General features: G+C 38.0%; 1 protein-coding gene across 3 annotated transcripts in view; it reads left to right on the top strand.

Moving 5' to 3' along the window:
• The window catches only part of Magi2 (membrane associated guanylate kinase, WW and PDZ domain containing 2), a 1,345,877-nt gene that overhangs the window by 773,433 nt on the left and 549,296 nt on the right, over positions 1-23,148 (top strand). For all 3 annotated transcript variants that reach the window (XM_028778110.1, XM_028778109.1, XM_028778111.1), the window contains exon 3: positions 4,712-4,831. In XM_028778110.1, the coding sequence (XP_028633943.1) occupies positions 4,712-4,831 (120 nt within the window). The remainder of the gene's footprint in view (positions 1-4,711; positions 4,832-23,148) is intronic.

The following is a 23,148-nucleotide window of genomic DNA, read 5'->3' as shown; positions in this document are numbered from 1 at the left end:
GAGAGACATTGCAGGAACCAGGCCATTACAGACTCAGGGAAGGGTAATGTAAGGCAGTTATCTAAATATTTTCTATTGAAAGTAAAGGAAGAAGAGAAGAAAGTAGAGTGTGATGTCTGTGAGTGGCAAACTGAAACGAGGTGCTCATTTTCATTAGTGGCAAATCAAGAAATAATGATGACAGAAGCAGAAAATCAATAAGCACTGTAAATCATAAAAAGATTGGAAGCAAAGCAAAATAGGAGGGCATTTGACCCTGAGTAACAAAAGGGTAGGGGTGTGTTTGTGTGTGTGTGTGCCTGTGTGGTGTATGTTGTGTTCATGTGCATATGTGTGTGAAGTGGGAAACCTAATTAAATTGAAGTTTAAAAAAATACACGTAAACCTAATTTTTGAAAAAACATTAAAATTTAAACCTAACCAAGTAAAAAAAGGCTTAATCTAAAGTAGAAACATAATTGCAATCAAATGCTAATTTTGGAGTAAAAACTAAAATTTGGATCATAATGCAAGCATAGAAAGCCAAACATGAGAAGTTTTTTTATTTAAATCATCACTTGCTTTACCAATGTCTGTCTTCTGCAGACAGCTAAAGAGTTGAGTCATGGCAAATAGAGGGGATATGGGAGAACTTTAGGAAGGTTCCTAAAAATCCCCATAAAGAATCCCCAGTGCGGAAAAGTTCCTGAACAGAACACCAATGGCATATGCTCTAAAATCAAGAATTGACAAATGGGACTTCATAAAATTGCAAAGTTTCTGTAAGGCAAAGGACACTGTCAATAGGACAAAACGACAACCAACAAATTGGGAAAAGATCTTTACCAATCCTACATCTGATAGAGGGCTAATATCCAATATATACAAAGAACTCAAGAAATTAGACTCCAGACAACCAAATAACCCTATTAAAAAATGGGGTATAGAACTTAACAAAGAATTTTCAACAGAAGAAACTCGAATGGCCAAGAAGCACCTAAAGAAATGTTCAGTATCTTAGTTGTCAGGGAAATGCAAATCAAAACAACCCTGAGATTCCATCTCACACCAGTCAGAATGGCTAAGATTAAAAACTCAGTTGATAGTAGATGCTGGCGAGGGTGTGGAGAAAGAGGAACACTCCTCCATTGTTGGTGGGACTGCAAGATGGTGCAACCACTTTGGAAATCAGTGTGGCGGTTCCTCAGAAAATTGGACATAGCATTACCCGAGGATCCAGCTATACCACTCCTAGGCATATACCCAGAAGATGCTCAAACATATAACAAGGACATATGCTCAACTATATTCATAGCAGCCTTATTTATAATAGCCAGGAGCTGGAAAGACCCCAGATGTCCTTCAACTGAGGAATGGATTAAAAAATGTGGTATATTTACACAATGGAGTATTACTCAGCTATTAAAAACAATGAATTCGAGAGGTTCCTAGGTAAATGGATGGAACTAGAAATTATCATCCTGAGTGAGGTAAGCCAATCACAAAAGAACACACATGGTGGTCACTCACTGATTATTGGATATTAGCCCAGAACCTTGAAATGCCCAAGATGCAACTCACAGGCCACATGAAGCTCATAAAGAAGGAAGACCAAGTGGGTGTGATTTGGTCCTTCTTAGAAGGAGCAACAAAATACTCAAGGAAGCAAATATGGAGACAAAGTGAGGGACAGAAACTGAAGGAGGGGTCGTCTGAAGACCATTCCACCTGAGTATCCATCCCATGTGCAGTCACCAAAGGTAGATGCTGATGTGGAAGTCAGGAAGTGCATGCTGATAAGAGCCTGATATGGATGTCTCCTCAGAGGTCTTCAAGAGTCTGACATATTCAGAGGCAGATGCTCACAACTAGCCATTGAACAGATAATGGGGTTCCCAATGGAGGAGTTAGAGTGAAGGCCACTGGAGCTGAAAGGGTTTGTGGCCCCATGAGGAGAGCAACAATACCAACCAACCACAGCTCCCAGGGTCTAAACCACCAGCCTGGGAGCACTTAGGGAGGGATCCAGGGCTTCAGCTGAATATGTAAGAGTGGAGGGCCCTGCTGAGCATAGGTGGAAGAAGAGATCCTTGACTTCTGAAGGCTGGACGCCCCAGGGGGTGGGAATTTTGAGGGTGGGGAGTTGGGAGTGGGGGGGTAGGCAGGGGTTATGTCCGCAGAGAAGAAGGAGGAGAGATGAGGGGATAGGGGGTTCCTGGGTGGGTGGGGGATGGGGTAAGGGGACAACATATGAAATGTAATTAAAACATCCAATAAAAAAAAGAAAGAAAGAAAGAAAAAAGAATCCCCAGTGCGGTCAGAATCAAGCTGATATTAAATTGTTGAAATCTGCACCATTCTCATGTCCAGTGCCCTAGTCCATGAATGGCCCCAGGGAAAAATGGTGGAAGAGACTTCAGGTTGTTCTTATATACGCGGATTATTTATTAGTGGATAGGAAGGCAAATGAAGCGGATTTGGTGAAGATGTCCAAGAAAATACAGATAAAGGAATTGGAAGTATTCACTGAAGAAAAACAGAGAGCAGAGACTGGGCAAAGGATGATGTCTCCATCACCACTGCAGTGCTGAGAGCAGAGAACTTCCTTTAGACAGGGAGGCTGGGCAGCTCTGCTGATCATCAGCATCTAGCAATGGTGGGTGTATTACAGGTGGTACTGATAAGTCACACTGAGGCGCAGTATTGAACCAAGAAGGGCAAAGCCACACAGCATGTGCACCAGACTTGGTCGCCCAGAGCTTCCACTGTGCTGGGAATATATTACAGTGCTGCAGGCACCAAATTACTCAGAGCATGTGACTTCTGAAACATCGAGATAAATTGGTAAGGAAAATTGAATCTTTGTTATGTGATTTTGCTTAATGATTAGAGTGTGCTCTAAATAAACAGAAAAACAAATTGATTGCCAAAAACTCTTTTAATGCCTTTTTAATTCATAAGGGTTAAGCACATAAAAGTCAGGATATTAAAAGTTAAAGTTCTCATAGAAACATTAATTCGACAACAAATTATGCATATTAGGTGTGGGAGGCTCATATTTTATAGCATAAAAGCAACAGGAAATACTGCACAAGGTAGCTTAATTAAATTACATAAAATAACAAATTCAGGGGCAAGTCATCAAGAGTGATTTAAAAAAAATTGTTTTTCAACCCTAAAAATGGGGTTGTAAAACTTAACTCTAGAAAGTGATAAATTTCAACTTTAAAAAAATCTAATCATTATTTTTACCCTGATTCAAATTTACAGTAGATGTTACTCGTTATACATTCTTGATGTTAGTTTATAACACCGTCTTGCTGTTCAAATTTGATTCAAATAGACTGAAAACGCAAGTGAGGAGCTACTTTCATGATAGTTAATAAAGATCTAAAATTCAAAGAATAAAAATAAGATTAATGTATCATGTTTTTCTATAATGGAGATCATAGATGGAATCTTTAATTATACAGATGCCTGCTAATGTACCATTTTTTTTCTGCATTTTTTATATGTATTATATTTTATCTATTTGTATTTGTGCATTATGTAAATTTCAATTTGACCAAGCAGAAATATTGTATGTAGATAATAAAAAGGAGAAAGTTGAGGCACTGTTGGTCTTACTGACTCTCTCTATGTGTTCCTCCTTTCAATAAGCTTGGAAAACTGTATGTTCTCCAGAAAACATGTGGTAGTCTTGGAACCTCTGTAGCTCCATTTCCTCAATAAGGGACATAGTGAGCAAGACCACTGTCCAGTATGGTAACTGTGGGGAAGCTATCACCTCCCAGTCAGAAGTATAGACCATAATAAAGGAAGAAATGCACTACATATAAGGAAGATAGTAAAAAGAATGCCTTTCTATTAACTTATATGTCATATTACAGACATTGTAATTGTTACTACAACTTTTTAATTATCAGAATTAATAATTCCAATTATTATTTCCAATTATTATTAAATTTGAAGTACCTAGCCGGACGTTGGTGGCGCACGCCTTTAATCCCAGCAATTAGGAGGCAGAGGCAGGTGGATTTCTGAGTTCGAGGCCAGCCTGGTCTACAGAGTGAGTTCCAGGACAGCCAGGGCTACACAGAGAAACCCTGCCTCGAAAAACCAAAACAAACAAACAAACAAAAACAAAAAACAAAAAAAAACAAAAAAAATTGAAGTACCAGTACAGATTTTGTACTTTTACGTTTAATATGTATATATGATTTATTTTGGTTCAATACTAACAAACACCATCTGAAATAAATACACACACACAAAGAAAGCACATCAGAAGAACACAAAGATTAATTGACATAGTTCAAATTTCTACTTTCCAATATATTTTTATGTCACAGGACAGCAGCCTGTAGAACAATAGAAGTCTATTCATGAGAGTGAAGTATGAAAATCCTGAGCATGCAGACTCCTGGCCCACTATCCAACCCACCTCTTTTATAAAAGCACAATGGTCTGCATTGAACAAAATCTATTCGGCCACATTCCATGGCAATGAACTCCTTGTAAGCTTAATGAGAAAAATGCTTTGTCCACTTACTTTAATTTTCACCCTGTTTTTTTTTTCCTATTGCCAAACAAACAGAAGGGCACATGTAAACTGCCAAAGCCACCGGATGTACAAACACGTTAGTGAATATTCAAGAGCACGGTGGTATTTCTAAAGTTCAGCAACACAGCACTTAGACCATTTCTTTTATTTTAATGTTTTTAAATGTAGGCACCACAAGGCCACATAAGGAGGGTGAGGTCCCTGGAGTGGACTACATTTTCATAACCGTTGAGGACTTTATGGAATTGGAGAAAAGTGGTGCTCTACTAGAAAGCGGGACCTATGAAGGTAAGCACAACGTTTCAGTGCAATTCCATACTTACTGCGCCATTTAACTTATTTTAGTTTCTTGACAGAACATCAGGAGAACGGGTCATAAATATACTGCTGATCTGGGTCTGAGAGCTTTGTTAAAATAATTTCAGAAACATGTTAAGACGTATCTGAACTAATTCTACTCTTAAATTGCTCAGAAAACTAAGTGTGCATGAGTGAACTCGGTAGCATAAGCATGCTGTTAGTCGCTTTGAGGCTCAGCTGTGATCATCAGATAAATTGTATCTTGGTATCCAAGAGAGTCCAGCATTGAGTTCCAGTCCATCACTATTTTGGGTTATCATGTTACTGTACTACACAGTCTTTCACTGATAGCGAATGCAAAAGCATAAAATAGGAAATACTTCATGGTGGGGAATTCCAAATTTTACTGAGTTGTAAGTCTCCTTGTGTGCCTGGGTCAAATAAGAGCAAAGACTAAAACCTAAATATAGAATTCTAGAAGGATTTCTCACTACAAAGGACACTGAAACATGAGCCAGAATATCCTCAGTAACAAACTTGACTCCATAACTTTCCTCTTGAGTAAGTGATATTGGTAAATCTGAGAGGCTTATCTATATACATGGAAATGGTTACCTTTGAAATCAGGTATAAACAAAACGTTGATAGTCATGTATATTTATATGCATCTAGTGTGGGTATAATGAAAGTTTATATCAGACATAGTACAATAATATTTTAAACTAACATTAAAGTATAAATACCTTTTATTCTTCATTGTTGCATGTTCAAAGTATATTTACATAATTCTTCTTCACTCTGGAGATGAAGCTTGTCTCAGTGTTTCAGTTGATAATGTTCCACATTAACAGTAAAGCTTGTAGTATGTGCATGACTACTTAGCCCATCCTACATCAGAGTTTGGCTAACCCTCACTAACAAGGCCAGGTTGCTATGTAACCAGTGTGGCCATCTACTTCTTCCTCTACTTGCTTAGTGCAGTATGCTGTGACATACAGAGATGTTCAAACCTCACTATTGCCAGGTTGTCAGAGGCATTAAAATCTCTTCAATTATTTAGCATTCTTAAAGACAATTTAAGCTGAAAATTCTGCCTAAGTGACAGTAGAGAAAGTCACTTATTGCTGCATTTCAGGAAAAAGATGATAATATCTAGAAAATGTTTCTATGTATTAGTCATAATAAACACGTAATAAAGATTGACTTAAAGCATTTTAATGAAGATATTTTAATAATATAAATTTGTTGTAAATCAGAGAAAATAAGGGATTATATAGAATATTTTTCTTTGGACTGTGTAATAATATTTAGTTTGTGTGGATTCTAATAATAATGTTGTTGTAAAAATTATTTAAAATAGCAGCCTGGGGCTTCTTTCTCACTGTAAACCAATCAGTTCCCAAGTGCTAGACACACTCACAGTCTTTATATTTACAGTAAACCTTAAACAACACAAGGTTGGGCACCTGTCTACCCTCCATGCTCATAGAGTCTACTTTCCTATCAATAACCCCGAGTTATCACTTACTATTTACTATGTGACACCTAGGCTGCTCTGAACTCCAATTGGGCAGCCCACAGGGTCATGCTTTCTTGAGCCTTAACCCATAGCAGCTTCTCCTTCCTCCTCTCCTGCACTTTTCTTCCTTATCCTGTTCTTCTGACCCCAAGCCTATAAAAACCTAAACCCCAGTTAGAAATAACCAGGGGAATAGAGTCATTCAGTGTCTTTTTTTTTTATTAGATATTTTATTTACATTTCAGATGTTATCCCCTTACCCTATCCCCCCCACTCCCCACCCAGGAACCCCCTATCTTATCGCCCCTCCCCCTGCTTCTATGAGGATGTGTACCTATGTACACCCCCACTTCCACCTCCCCACCCTCGAATTCCCCCACATACAGCATCTAGCCTTCATGGGACCAAGGATCTCCTCTCCCACCTATGCCCGACAGGGCTATCCACCCCTACATATACAGCTGGAGCCATGGATCCCTCCCTATGTGCTGGTGGTTTAGACTCTGGGAGCTCTGGTGGTTGGTATTGTTGCTCTCCTCATGGGGCCACAAACACTTTCAGCTCCTTCAATCTTCACTCTAACTCCTCCATTGGGAACCCCATGATCAATTCAATGGTTAGCTGTGAGCATCCACCTCTGTATATGTCAAACTGGCAGACCTTTAAGGAGAGAGTTGTATCAGGCTCCTGTCAGCAAGCACTTCCTGACATCCACATCAGTGTCTACCTTTGGTGACTGCACATGGGATGGATACCCAGGTGGAATGGTCTCCAGATGGCCCCTGCTTCAGTGTCTTATGTGACATTGTTCTCTTCTCTGGGGCAACCAGTCTTGGGGGGGGGGCAAATTAGCATTAGAATACAAGCAGCATTAGTCCAACTCACTACATAATTGTCCCGGCCCATGTCAGTCAACAGGGTCTAGCAATAGAGAGAGTGGGAATGGAGGGGCAAGAATAGAGACAAGAAAGGGTATCTGATCAAGTCCTGTTTATTGAAAGGCAATTGTGGGTATATGAGCACAAGCAGGGGATGGCAGCTGAAGACACTTTACCATGTGTGCCTTGCAGCTGTGGACACTAATCAGCAAAACAAGGTATGTCTGAGAAAAACAAGATGTTTATCAGAGTGTGCTCAGTTGTTGTGGGCTGTTGAAAACAAGTCTCTTGTCAGGGTATATGCCCGAGATTGTGCAAAGATGATAGCCGCTTTCTGCTAGGACTTGGTTCCCAAAACATAATGTATTGCGTTTAATAACCTTATTTAAATATCACTTTTATATAGTGAAGAACAAGGATCATTCACGATTCTTCCAACAGTGCGACATGTAATAGGATATTTTGTTAATGAAACAGACTATTTCACCTGACTGTATAGAAGCTTTTAGCAGACTGTATGTTCATGTTAAATTTCTGTTGTTCTTGTGATCAAATAGATATCATGAAGTTTTACGTCAGTATCTTAAAATCAACTTTAGATTATGTTTTAGGTCCCAAGTAAATCTTGAGAAAAATATATTGACACTGTTCCAGTGTAACAAAGTTTTGGGAAAGGGTGACCATTCCTGACTTTCTTAGGTGTTGTTTCAGAATTGGATATAGTTTGAAGGTTTGGTACAACTTGCTAGTCATTCTAGAAACACCAGTGCATATAGAACTGGTTACTGAGCAGAAAGCCAGGTTTTCATATAGGACTTTGTTATAGGTGTCTGTATTAGTGCTTACTTTCATAAATAAATTCAAATCTCTTTTGCTGGATGACATAACTACCTGGATAGTTTGTCCTATGACTCCAGTTAAGGAGAAAGTAAAATACATTTTCAGATGCATTCCTTCAGGACTGGTCTAACATAGAGCCTCTACTCACCGATCCTTGCCACAAAAAGCATTGAGAGACCTGTAGATGCTCTCAGAATGTTCGAGGGGAATCCCCTGCATTGCTCAACTAGATATGAAAACCTCGAGACATTTTCTAATTTAAACTCTTGCAATAGCAACTCTTACATGGTTTTAAGGTTTCTTTAATAAAAGCTCTGTTTTTCCAGATCCTGCTTCATCCCTTTTGCAGTTCCTGGGCTGTCTTTCTCTCTCCACCTTGCTATGCTTTCTCTGTCTTCTTGGTTCTGTAGAGCCATTAGTCAGACTGGAAAAGCCATCTTCAGTAGTCTGTGAGTGCACTAAAACAATGATAATAATAATGATGATGATGATAATAATAATAATAATAATAATAATAATAAATTACTGAGCTGTTCTTAACATTAAGATCCTGACTTTTCTATTAACTGTGTGGGATCCTTAACAAAGAAATCTAGTCCCAAAATTCAGTCTATAACTCTCCACAGCCTGGCCACTCACGAGCTGGAGCAAGGACGCGCGGTCCTGCAGCTTGTGCAACATGCTGTATCTCTTGTCCTTAGAAAGAGCTGCCTTCCCTTTTATTAGCAAAGACAAAAGAGATCTTTTATATACTGCCTGACATAGCTTTCACCAATGAGAAATGTGATTTCAATATTTCCAGTGTATCTTTACTCTTGTCACATGATTTTATAATCAGAAATGCCCACTTGTAAACTGCTGTGAGAAAAAAGGTGTAGTCCCTTAAGTAGCTTTCATAGACACACTAATTTATTTCATTGTTAATTCTAATTTAATCTAAGTGTATAGATGTAACCAAAAAGGAATTTGTTATTTTATTGATCAGACATCAAAAAGACTCTCCTAAATTACAGTTCTGCCTCTGGAAAACTGGTCAAAGATCTTGCTCTGGAGAACAATTCTGTTACTTGACAAAGCCTAAAAGGAGGGTCTTAATGTGCTGTGGTTATCCGCAGCCATGGCAAATGCCCTTCAGCAGAATGTGGATCGATTCTGAAGGCCTTCATTCTTTCTCTATCCCTGCTGGCCTGAATGCCTCACTTGTGCTCATCACAGAACATCTGATTACTGACTCGGTAGGTGAGTGGCCTGGGAGAGTTGAGGAAGGGTGGCCATGCAGTGTTAGTGAAGGGTCTTTTTCCAATACATAGTTCCTACCTTTCCCACTGAGTCAGGCTCATGATTAATTTGATGTATTGTACCAATAAATGGTTTGCAATACAGTATTGATTAATGGAAGGAAGTCCAGTCATGAGCCTTGTCATATTATGAAGAATGTTAGGAAAGCAAGGGCTGAAGATGTGGGATTCCTAAGAAACCCGAGCCAGAGAACACTTTTCGATAAATGCAGATCACTCTCTTGAAATTAGATTTGCTTACAAGCAGGTATGATTTAATTGAGTAGGGTTAACACTCTCAAGATACTCTCTGGGAGATCAATGGAAGCTACAGAAATAGCCTCTATCCTTTTGAGAACTCTTCCCTGATCAACAACTTGAAGAGAGGCTTTGTTTTGTTCTTTGTTTGTTAGTCTATGGTACATGGGGAAAACATTATTGGGAGAAACATCCATGTGGGTGACAATGTTTACTTAAAAAAAATCACTATATGATAATATTTCCTAATGGCTTTTTCAAATATGTTTAGTGTTATTTACCCCTTCTCCCTACCTCTCCTTTCATATTTCCCCTTCCCCCTTTCACAGTTGTCTCCTCTTGTTTTTCCATTTCTACCGTCCATAGCACTCATGTCTCAATGTCTACTATCTAATCCCCCTCCCCACACAAACCCTTTTACTTTCCCAATTACTTCAAGTTATACATTCACATCTAAAGATTTGGAGCTAGGATCCATGGATGAAAAAAAGCTTATGAAATTTGTTTTTCTGGGGCTACACTATCTCAGTATAATACTTTCCAGTTCCAAACATTCATCTATAGAAGCCTAACCTCTGGTAACTGCCCAAATGCTGACCTACCCAGAATTCTGAACCAGTGACTCTTGCAACATCTTCTTCCAGTTGTCTGGATATTATATCCACAATTCCGCTCCTCAGTTATATCACCTATCTGCCTCAGCCAGTGTTCTTAAGGTCATGTTAACATTCACATCTCCTGAGCTTTGCCTAGACTGAGACGGTCTTGTTTTGTCCAGAGAAATCATTGTAACAACTACTATTACATTTTTGGTTTTGATTTTCAAGTACAACAAAACAATTTTAAATCTATAGAACCAGTTACTGCTCACAAAAAAAAAGGAAACATGCTCATTAACCCAACTGCAGAACTACCTGTAGCAGTTAGAATTACCAATGTCACCCATAGTTTCATACAACTGAACACTTGTTCCCCCAGTGGTGAGCTTTGAGGCCAAAACTCACTCTCCTTCCCTCCCTCCGTAGCTCCCTCCCTCCCTCTTCCTTTCCCTTCCCCCCCCCCATCTTTGTAAAGGCTTGTTCTCCTGCTCAGGTCCACTGGTCAGGGTCTTGCAAGAGAGTGGGGATGGAGGGGCGAGAGACACGAAGAATGGAGACAAGACAGAGTCTGATCAAATCGCTTCCTATTGAAAAGATATTTATACCCTTTACCATGTGCCTTGCAATCATGGACAAGCACAGCTGAAGGCACTATGTCATGTGCCTTGCAGCATGGATACCACGTGTGCCTTGCAGCTGGAGGCACTAAACAGCAAAACGAGATATGTGAGAAAAACAAGATGTTTATCAGAGTGTGCTCAGCTATTGTGGGCTGTTGAAAACAAGTCTCTTGTCAAGGTATATGGCTCAAGATGGCTGCAAAGATGACAGCTGCTTTCTGCTAAGATTTGGCTCCCAACAATCTTCTTGCATGTGAAACAAAATGTCATCAGCGAACTTCTTTCTGCTTTTCTACATGCCTTCCCTACCATATGAATTCTATCCTTTTGAACCATAGGCTAACATTATTCCTTTCTTTCTGACTTGACTTTGGTCATGGTATTTTGTTAAAACAACAGAAAATTAACTAATACACTACCCCAATTGTAAGAGGTTCAAATAGAGCACAGCAGATTATTAGCATATTGGCCCAAGTCAAGTACAAATACATTATCTCCTTCCACCTTAATACTGCAGTTCTATCTAGTCATGGAAGTAAACCTACACGGGAATTTCAGCTTAGTGTAAACAATGTATAAAATATCATAAACAATTTAATAATAAAACTTTTGAATTGAAATTCCTTACATATTTACATTAATTAAGAGCTATTCTTTCTGAATCCTATAAGATTATTATTAAATATGAAATAGAAACTTTTTAGGAAAGGAATGAATAAGTATTATTCAAATATGTTTAATTCCACTGTTTAAAGTCAAAATCTGATTTGCTATTGAAATTCTTAGTCTCTAATCTCAATCAAGATAGCACTGGGTAACACAGATAGCCAAAGACAACACTGACACCATAGATAATCCTGAGACTGTCTTAGAGAATCTTCTGCCTTTCAAACTTTCAATCTACTGAAATGTAAACAATATTTCTTTTTCAATATTTAAAATCAGTGCTAAGGATTTTGTCATTGCAGGAGACCAAAAGGAAATAAAACTTTTCCTTTTTTCCTTGTAACCTGATACAAGAGAACAATTGTACAATACTCATAAAAACCCTGACCACAGGAGTAGTTTTTGGAGCTTGCTGCCAAAATGAGCTGCTTTTGCTTATATGTTCATGTCTGGAAGGATATTTTTAAATTTTTCATTTTTGAACAATATAATTTTTGTGAGTGAGTCTATGCACAAATTTGAGCATATAATTAAAGAACACTGAACCTCTGTGCACAAAGCTTACTTATTTTAAGTAGTAGGAGACGAAATATTTACAGAAACTCTTTGTCCCCTTTTGAGATCTTGCAATGCCACCTGGTTGGTTGGTTGGTTAGTTAGTTAGTTAGTTAGTTAGTTAGTTAGTTAATTAGAAGTTGCTCTTGGGGAGGGTGAAAGGGATTGTATTCAGTGCTGTAGAAAGAAAGAGTCCACAGTATGTGCGTGCTGCTCTCCTCCTGAACAACAGAGTTGGAAGTATTGTTATGCAGAAAAAAATATGACAAAATTCTTTTTCACATCTTGACTGACCAGGGTTCTCAAAATATGTAATATGAATTTCTAAACATGTGTCTCACTAAAATTAACAAAAAGAAATGACTCAAGAAATAATTGACTGGTTCATTATCATTGTAGGAATTTATTAAATATTGAACTGAACTATTGAAGGCGAGGGTGCTCACATCAATCAGTTTACGACTAGGTCCTCATGACTTCAATTTAGCTTTAGCAGAAATAAACAGATGCAGCCTCTGGGGAACACATCGTTAACAGTCCCAAGGTGATCCATCATGGAGCTCGTTTCTTTAACTGCCTTAAAATCTATAGTAATATTAGGTGAAACCTATGGTTTATAAATAATGAAGTTTACAGCTTGATTCATTTCCTTCAAGCTCATGTTATTAATCATGACAATTTTCAACTCACATATACCCCTTTCCCATGTTTAATCTGAAACAATTTGGAAATCACATAGAAAGCAATAGTTCTCCTATTCAAATTATAGACATTAATATGTATAGTTAAATACACACACACACACATATATATATACATATGTATATGTATATATATATATACACACACACACACACATACACACACACACACACACACACACACATACATACATACATACCAGTTTAAAATTCTTTTCTCCCCACCATGTTGACAAACAAAATCTACTTGCCTCTTCTAACTGGATCACTATTTTCAAGCCCTCTGAATTGTTTCTTTAAGTGAACAAAAATGGATCAAAGCTTTCTTGATAAATTAGGTATCTCATTATCTAAATTTATATATTTGCAGTCATGAATATATATTACTATATTTTCACTGGATCTGACTTTCAGAGTGACTAAGTTTCCTCATTTTTCAAGAAATGGCTCCCACGAGCCTTGGTGAAATTGATGGCAGTAATCTTTTACATGAGAATAATTTTGTCTGAAGTGACCTCTTCAAAATGATGCTGAGAATCTCTAGGATTTGACACCGACATCCCCCAAGCAAACATTTTATTTAGTCATTCTCAAAAAGGTTCAACTATCCCTTTTCTATCAGTAATTTTTTGAGACTTCTTCCACACACTATCCATTTGACAGTGTTATCCTAATAATCTACAAAAGGAATTTTTACATCTGAACTTTAACTTTTGCAAAGAAAAGCTTCTGAGGCATTCTTTCTTTATATCTTCCACACTCCTGATCTCAAATACAGAGAATATTAGAAACTGGTTGACCTTTTTCTTTCATGGAGTAAATATCTTCAAAAATAAGGGGAAAATCAGCCCACTGGTTTTTATTGCCTAAGCAAATACATTATTGAAGAAACCCTTAACTGCAATTTTCAGCAATGTTTAAATAGATGTGAGTTTTTTAAATAAACTATTTTGTTACATGAAACTTTTATTCAGAATGTACATAAAACCACAGTCTGAAACTTGACTATTTCTTGTTTGTTATGCTACAAAGCAGACAGACAGACAGACAGACAGACAGACAGACAGGTTTTATTAAAAAACAAAACAAAACAAAAACAAAAACCTTGAGAATCTCATGATGTTTGTATTGAAAACATGTTGTTGTAGAAGATACATAGCATATGTTCTGGCTGTTTCAGCAAATCTTTGCCACCACTATTAGAGCATGAGATATGCTGACCCTGCCAGCTACTCACCAAGGAACAGCTCCTTTATAACTGTTATGGCTGTTCTCTCCGTTATGTTGACAAACAGGATCTAGTTGTTTCTGGTGATTGGATCACTATTTTCAAACCTTTTAAATTGTTTCCTCAAATGGACAAAAATAAATAAGAACATTTCTGATAAATATATAATAGTTTTAATTTATAATGCTGGTAGTTGTTTATATATTACAATATATATTTTGTATATACAAAGCAGTTAGATAAAAGTAAGATCACTTATATCAATAAATTGTGTCTCTATGGAGATGGACAGACAGCTCAGTGGTTAAGAGCACTTGCTGATTCAGCAGAGAAGCCAGGTTCAATGCCTAGCATCTGCATCAAGGGCACACAGCCTCTTCTCTCTCCAGAACAGCATTTTAGATTCTTCAGACACCTATATGTACATAGTTCATGGCATATGAGCAGGCACACAAATATCCATAAATATATAAAAAAGTAAAAAAATGTTTCCACAAAATAGAATTGTTAATTCTCTACAAATGTGAAATTTCACAAATCAATGAAGTACAATTTCTACCAGTGGCTGCTTGTTACAAATGGGGAGTGTGGCTTAGACTGTGTTCCTCCTCCTTAGCTGCAGGTCTTCCTTCTGTTTCTCTAACACTGCACACATATTTCTCCCCACTCGGACTCTTATGCTTGCCATTTCAGTTTCCCACATTGCTCCACTTTCAATCCACATGGCCTTTTTATCTATTTTAAGGCCCCAGACCAAGAAACAAGCCTTCAGCCCACGAAACTCCCAGCAACTGCCTTGTCTCAAACTGCACCACTTCCATTTCTTTCTTGTGACTCATTTTCTTATATTGTGTTTATTAACGTATTTATATTCATGAGAGATTGTGAATTGGTATATGTTCAAGGAGAAAATCTATGCTTCAGGCACTCTGTAAGCTTGACAGAAGGAAAAGGGTGAAAACACAAAGTACGTAAGATGAAAGGCAAAATGTGTGTCCTCCAGGGCCTCTGTTGCAATGAGACCACACCTCCACCTGCCAGAGGGCAACAGAGGACACAGCACAGCACAGCTGCTGATTCCCCTAAAATGACACTCGATTGTCCAGAGAAGGGTAGATTGTGTGTAGCAGGATAATATTTGAGAAGCGTTTTCTTCGAGGAATAAAATGTACAAGCTTAGTCCAATGTTTGGCCCTGGATCTGTGCTTCTGTTTAAGTCAGCTGCTGGGTGGAGCCTCTCAGAGGACACGTATGCTAGGCTCCTGTCAGCAAGCATAACATAGTATCATTAATAGTGTCAGGGATTGGTTCTTGCCCATGGGATGGGTCTCAAGTAGGGCCAGTCATTGGCTGGCCATTCCCTCAGTTTCAGCTTTGTCCCTGCACTTCATATATAGGCAAATTTAGCTGGAACTTGTGGAGTTTTGTGGAAGAGTTGGAGAAAGGATTGAGGAATCCAGAGAAGATAGGAACTCCACAAGAAGACCAACAGAGTCAGCTAATCTGGACTTTTGGGGCTCTCAGAGTGTGAACCCCAAACTAAAAAGCATTTACGGGTTGGACCTAGGCCTCCCGCACATATGTATCAGATGTGCAAACTTGGTCTTCAAGTAGGTCCCCTCAAAACTGGAGCAGGTGCTGTCCCTGACTCTTTGCAAGACTGTGGATTCTATTCCACTGGCTGAGCTGCCTTGTCTGGCCTAGTAGCAGAGGCACTGAATAGTCCTGCAGTGACTTGATGGGTCAAGGTAGGTTGGTACCCAGAGAGGACCTCTCCCCTTATCAGAGGAGAAGGAGTTGGAACATGGAAGAAGGACTCTGTGAAGGGCGCCTAGAAGCGAGGACTGCAATTGGGATGTTAAATAAATAAATAAATAAATAAATAAATAAATAAATAAATAGGAAAAATGTACAACCTCGAACTGAAGAGGAAGAAGAGAGGGAGTCAATCACCACCCACATAGGTGACTCCATCAATGGAAAGTGCCATGCTATGGAAAGCCTCTCTCCTGACAAACTATATTAACTATTTCCTGTCTAGGGGAGATTTACATTACGTATTCAAACTTATATTCAAACAGCTATTTTATTAAATTATTTAACTAATTAATTTATACATGCAAATAAATCTAGTGTTTGTACTTATTCAAAACGTTCTAAGCATGTACAAATATAATTAGGGAAAATAACTAGTCACCAATTATGATGAAGTGAAAACTGCATGTTCTTTTATCCCGCTGATGTCTGTCATATTTTTAGTGACAAATTCTGTGTGGAATATTTGAAAAACAAATGATTAACATGCTAGATTAAAAATGGATCCATCAAGCTACTGATACATTACTGAATTGTTAAAAATAAATATATTGATAAAGGAAAAAATTCACCAATTCACCAAAACAATTTTTTTTAGTCTCAGCATAATAGTTTCTTGATTTTTTTTTGTTTTTTTTTTGTTTTTGTTTTGTTTTTACTCTTTGCGATACTTGCTGTCCCCTGGGGATCCTGGGAATAATAGATGCAGTTCATTTTCCTTGGGTCTCTGATTTTGGTTGGAAAGTAAATAATACCTATCTATCTTGGCATATTTTCTGGACAAGTTCACATGTGCAGTGTGTTTCAAGCACCATCTTAGAAGCAAGTTAGGGAAATATTTTTATTGAGGAATACATCATTCATTTATGGTCATGAGCCTGCCTTCGCAATAACCATCATTATAACACACTTATTTTAAACATACTTTGTGTGTGTGTGTTTGTGTGTGTGTGTGTATTCGTGTTGGTATGTGTGTGTATATTGGTGTGTGTATTGGTATGTGTGTTTGTGTGTGTAAATGTGCTTTTGTACATGTGTTAGTGTGTGTATGAGGTATGTGTTTGTGTGCATGTGTGTGTTTGCATGTGTATATGTGTTTATGTGTATATGTTTGTTTGCATATATATATGTATGTATTTGTGTGTGTTTGTGTATGTATATGTATGTGTTTGTGAGTATGTTTGCATTTGTGTTTGTATGTGCATGTATTTATATATATTTGTGTATGTTTGTTTATGTGTTTGTGTGTTTCTGTGTATATTTGTGTCTGTGTGTGTGTCTGTGTGTGTGTCTGTGTGTATATGTGTGTATATGTGTGTGTATGTGGCTGACAAAGGCACTGAATCCCTTGGAACTGGTGTTGCAGACTGTTGGGAGCTACCTGATTTCCTCCAGCAAGCAGCAGGTACTTTTAACTGCAGAATCAGCTGTTCGACCATCAACTCAGTACTTTTTAAATCTCTAGAAATATTTAGACCTCTTATACTTTACTCTCACCATTTAGGAAATTTCCTTTCTATTGAACTTTCTAATGTTTTGCATCTATCACAATTTCACTGGTATAATTTTTCTTTATTCTTGGCTCTTGTTATCCCTTGCTTTCTTCTGACAATGGAAAGTCCTGTGTGATTATGTGCTGTATAATTACCTCACATCCAGTGCTTCTCATGTTGCATCATGCTGCATTTCATACCCCAGTTAGTCTTTCTGCTTGTTATGGATCTCTCATTTCAATATTTTCCTCATAAGTTTATATGGAATAATAGTGACAATAGTAGAAAAACTAACAATTGTTCCTGAGAGGCTACAGTGAGGAAATTTAACTGAAATTTCTATGTTTTAAAGGGAGAAGGTCCCTTCCTGGGAACAGGCATGCCTATTGATACCTTGCTCAATCTGATGTCATATCGTTTGGTGTGTTTCTTGCTTGTGAATGTAATTTAGTGTGGCATTCTGTGTTACTGAGTAAACCCAAGGGCACATATTGGAATGTACTTCCACAACAAATAGACTCCACATAGTTACCTTCCTTGCCTGAAGTTTGTATAAATTGAAGTAGCCTTTTTAATTAGTTTTTTAAATCACAATTTTCTTTACGTTCTAACAAAGCATATTATAACCTTTGTGATTCAAAATTATTGAAAAGACTCTCCTTGGCAGGTAGCTTCAGGAATAACTAGGAGGTTGGTATGATGAATTAAAATTTATATCTTAGTATGGGGGTGATTTATACTGACAGAGAGAAAACAGTGTACTTCTTTTTCATTTTTTTTTCTATTTTATTCTCCAGTTTAAAATTGTATTCCTTTCTAAATTACCCCACGTGGTGGTTACTGTCATCTCACACAGCTGGCCACACTCAAGGTCCTAATGTTGCTCCTTCCTTTGTATGTCTTGGATACCCTTAAAGTCATGGCTGCTTTAATTATGTCTTACAGAATTTCAGAATCTCCTCTTATTTTTAGTCATGTTCCTCTAAGTTCTTACATAATTGGACTAACAAACTATTAATTATTCAATGTATTCTTTATATTATTTACCATGTTCCTGATTAATCCATGATTTTACTTTTTATGGTTTGCTTAAATTTTAGATAATTGTATTAATGAAGAATGCATTCCAAAGCCATATTTTTTTTATGAAAAAAACTTTAGGAGAATACAAGCATTTTCAAGAGTGAATGAATTAATCTCGACTGCCTCAAATTATCAGGAGATTTGTCACTACTGTCAAAGTAACAAGATATGTTCAGTGTGAACTTGAAAATCCTGAGTGACAGTACAGGAAGCTGAAATTGGGATTATGAAGAGAAGACATTTGGGGACAGCTGTGTAGTCAGATTCCCTGAGAGAGGGTGGGCGGTGCCAGTCCTTGCTTCAGAAGTCCTGTACTCGGGTCTGCACAACTGTTGTTTGTCATTCTTCTGTCCAGGCACTCAAAGGAGCAAAATAAAACCATCTCCTGACTCAAAAAGCAGTTGTCAGAAGGAGGAGTTTGAGAACTTCCTCATGTCAGTCAAGCTATTCTAGGGTCCATCATGTTTGCTGACAAATAGTGCTGTATTAACTTGCAACAGTGACTTTTAAAAGTCATGGTAATACCCAAATGCAGAAGACAGACATTGAAAGGTCATGATATTTAATGAACCAAGGCATTAATATGGAGCTTAGAAGAAGCCATAGGCACTGGTTCAAGGATGCGATCGAGGCCTAAGAATTATAAGTTCAGATGCTAGCATTAGACTTTCCATGACCTTGATGCTACAGCACAAGAACTCCTCAGGAAGTATATACCCTGTTTCTAATAATATTTTTCTTTATTCTTTGAAAATTGCATATATTTATATATTCTATTTTGACATATCCACCCACCAGTATCTCCCCTTATTGTCCTCTACTCCATTTCCCTCTCAACATTATATCTTCTTTTATTATTGATATTACTAACACCTGAATATAACTAATGCTGACACCATATGCATTGAATGAGATTGAGGCCATCCACAGGGACATGGACAATCTACCTGCTGGTATCCACATCCCTACAACAGAGTAACTCTTCCTCAGCAACTGCCACTTGACGAGAGCTCCCCTACACCTACAGGTGGGCTCATCAATTCTACAATTTGACCTATTGCTTTTGAGCAGTTCATGGACGTCACTATAGTACTTTGAGTTAGCATACACAACACTCATGCTATGCCAAAAAGTCAGCACTTCACAATGCTCCTCCTAATCCTCCAGTTCTTACATTATTTCTGCCTCCATTTAAAGGTGTTCCCTAAATTTTGAGTAGGAGGCATTCTTATAAATGATTCCTTCACAACTAGTCCTCACATCTACTTATATTTATATGGTATATTTTAATTATATTCTTCTGCCATCACCCCCTTCCACTGCCTTGTATTGTTTCCCACTTCTCATCTCTCCCAACGTTATGTCCTCTTCTCCTTTATTGTTATTAAAACCCCTGTGATCAATGCTGCGAATGTGTGCAGTAGACATGTAGGAAACATAGCTATGAGTATTTACATGAACCACTACTCACTTCACAAACGAGGTTTATCCAGCCAAAGTTGAGAAAGTACGTAGTGCAAGACTATAGTTATAAACATAAATATTTATTTAGGAGGTAGTTTGACAGAATTATCAATTATCTATACAAAAACAGTAAGCTTTCTTTCGGGACTGTTATCTCAATCATGGTATTTTGATCAGGTTTGCAGTACTGGGCATGAAATCTCTCTGTGGAGCAGGCCTCAAAGTCAATCATGGAGTGACTGGTGACCCACACTACCAGCATGCCACAATTGCACCAGTGTCTACACTCTACAAATAAACAAGTGATAAATTGGACATGTTAGAGCGAAACATGTACTGAATGACCTTAAAGAGTATAAAAAAAAATCAATAAACACTGAAAAAAATGCTGTGACCTAAGACAAGAAAATGATTTCCAGTAGCCATAGCTGTTGAAATAATAAACAGAGTGCCTTGCTAAGTAGTTGCTAAGGTTTCAATTTGCACACTAAGAGCTCTTTTGGCAGAATTGCTCTCAAAGGTAGGCTGATAATAATTATACCATCAAAACATCAGAAAAAAAAAAAACCTAGAGGCTACTTGGCATACACTTTCTCTAATTTTCACCGTATTTTTTCAATGACAGTATTGTGTCAAATATGTTCATAGAGGACAAACCTGAAGCTAAAAATGTTTAATAACTTGAAGGCAGCCTCTCGAGGAGTAAGTTGGCAAAGTTGTAATTGTTTGCAGCCCTCATGGATGCAAAGTCTAAGATAAAAAGAAGCACTTCCTCTTGAGGTTTCCAGCCAACGTCAAGCCTAACTTCACCCTTCTTTTCCTTTCTCTGTTTGGATGCTGGCCATTAAGTATCTGCTCTTCCAGTTGTGTCTCCGTGGTCTGTAATTTCCTTCCAGCTCTGACCTCAAATTATTTTAAACCAGTGTTCCTTAAAATATGCCAAGTGGGGTGTAAGACACATGAAATTCTATCCTCTTAGAGGGAGAACACACTCAGTGGTCAAAAAGTTTGGAAAATATAAAAACACAGTTTATTATATCTTTCCTTGAAAATTCATAAAAAGGACTGTGTGTGTTTTAACCCTGCAATAAATAAAACCATCTAAACTCGTGTTGCCAGTATAAATTGTTAGCATCTGATAGATAGCCTATGTTTGGAGAAGGTTGAAAAACAACAAGAGCCCAGAACTGTCTGAGTCTGTGTTATAGACCTTTCAAAGTGACTGGACTAGATGCCCTTTAAAGCTCTACCAGCACTACAGTGTACTAATGACTTGCTGTCTACACAGCCAACTCTGACTTTAGCAATCACTTGCTCTCATCCTCTAGAAATCACTCCATATCATCCCCTTCCCAAAGACCAGTCAGCTAGCAGACTGACAAGGGTGGTACCAAGTTCCGTAAAATGGTTTATGCCATTAAGTTCAATAGAATCCGCTGCTGGCCTATCAGGATAACCCACAAATTTCTCATTGCATAGTATAAAGTGTGTAACTGGCCTTTAACCCTTATACCCAGAAAACAGTCTTCTATTACATAAGCCAACATAAGTATACCAAGAATTGTTATATGTAAAAACAGGAAGTTCAAAGGAGATAATCAAGATTCTAAGTGAAAACAATAATAAACGGTGGAAATGTCAGTTATCCAATCCCTCCTATAGTTCTGATCCTATTGTAAGAGTATGTGAGAGAGGGAAGAGATACACTCACATGGTCTTTCCAAGCCCTTGTAAAGTGAAGCCATTATTAGTAACACTGCCATCCCGGCAGGTAAAGTAACTGCATCTCAAAGCTAGCTGAGAGGGAGAGATGCCATAGAGAAGTAGAAGTGTATGCCAGGAGAGCAGATTTGTTAAGAAAGTTGATTGAACTTTACCCCTGCCAGAATAAAAGGGGAAAGGATGAGTCCCCTTTACCTTGTAAAAAAAGATAGACCCTTAGTGTTTGCCTCCCAAGTATAGATCCCAGTAAACTACTACCTGCATTGAGTATGGTATTAGACCCATTGGGAATGTTTTCTGTGTTCTGTGGTACCAGAACAAAAGGAATTACTTCCTAGAGACTGGTGACCTAATGCTATATGTCCCATGGTCCACAATAGGAAATGCACTCAAGAAAAGCCAATAGAAAGCTGTTCTAAATCCTCTACAGAGATTTTATCCAAAAGTGAGGGTTACTATACTGTGAGGAGTTGAAGAGAATCAAGCTGAACCAGAGGAATGGCTCAGATGTTCTGATGTGCATAAGTAGTGTTCAATAGTGTATACACTAGGATCCAGTCAAGGCGATCTGCCAGCACCAGGTGGTCAGAACTCTCACAAAACCGTGTACCTTGCCTACATCAGCAACTGAAACTGATGGGAACCAAGGAGGGCATAACACATGGCATCAAATGCACCTAACCTCAATGTACCTGAGCAGGAAGATACTGCACCTGTATTCTGTACAACACAGAAACAAAAAGAAATCCACAGAACTAAATTCGAAAAAGACTAGTTAAAGAAAGCCAAACTTTAAAATGTACACCAAAGACATAGCATAAAAAGGACATTCTTCTCTTGATTTACTTTTAGGATAGCTCCCCCAGCAAAGTCCATGGTGCTTTGTTTTGCTTTGTTTTGTTTTTGCTTTGTTTTGTATTGTTTTGTTCTGTTTGGCTGTTTTTTGCTTTTTAACAAAGAGCCTGACTTTTTCTCATTTATTTCAGTTCTCATTTTAACCAATGGAAAAATGTTGTTAATCATCTGACTCCTGACAAATCCTCACAACAGCCAGTCTGAGCGACTAGAGCCTGCCGACTGGTCATGGTGCTGCCTTTCCTCCCACGAGTCACAGCACTGAGTTCCTAATGATATGCCATACCCTCTCTGCCTCTTTGGTCCAGTCTTTCCAGATGCATAGGTTTGCCAAGACTGCCTGATTGGCTAAGATAAGGTGACATGACTGCATCCTAGTGTAGACTTCCCATCAGCAGAGTTTCTCACATATGTAGAGTGGAGTGTGTGACCACACCCACACATTGACAGTTTCCAGCCCACCTGCAGTATCATAGCCAGAATCCCCTGAAGGACAAAGATCCCAAATGCAGTGGCGTTTTGGTTACTTTTGTTAACATAATCCCATTAATGTTCAGGCGTTTGCAAGGTCTTTGATAATTGTGTTTTTGGTTTACAAATAGATAAAAAGAATTGAGGAAAGAAAGTAAGTTTAAAATGAAAACTCATAAAATACTTTGTCCTACTGGAAGCAACAATTTGCATACACGCATTACATATATATATATATATATATATATATATATATATATA

This window comes from Grammomys surdaster, unplaced genomic scaffold (assembly GCF_004785775.1).
Source record: "Grammomys surdaster isolate TR1022 unplaced genomic scaffold, NIH_TR_1.0 325, whole genome shotgun sequence".
NCBI lineage: Eukaryota > Metazoa > Chordata > Mammalia > Rodentia > Muridae > Grammomys > Grammomys surdaster.
Note: the sequence above shows the minus strand (reverse complement) of the source record. Positions and strands in the feature narration are given on the sequence as shown.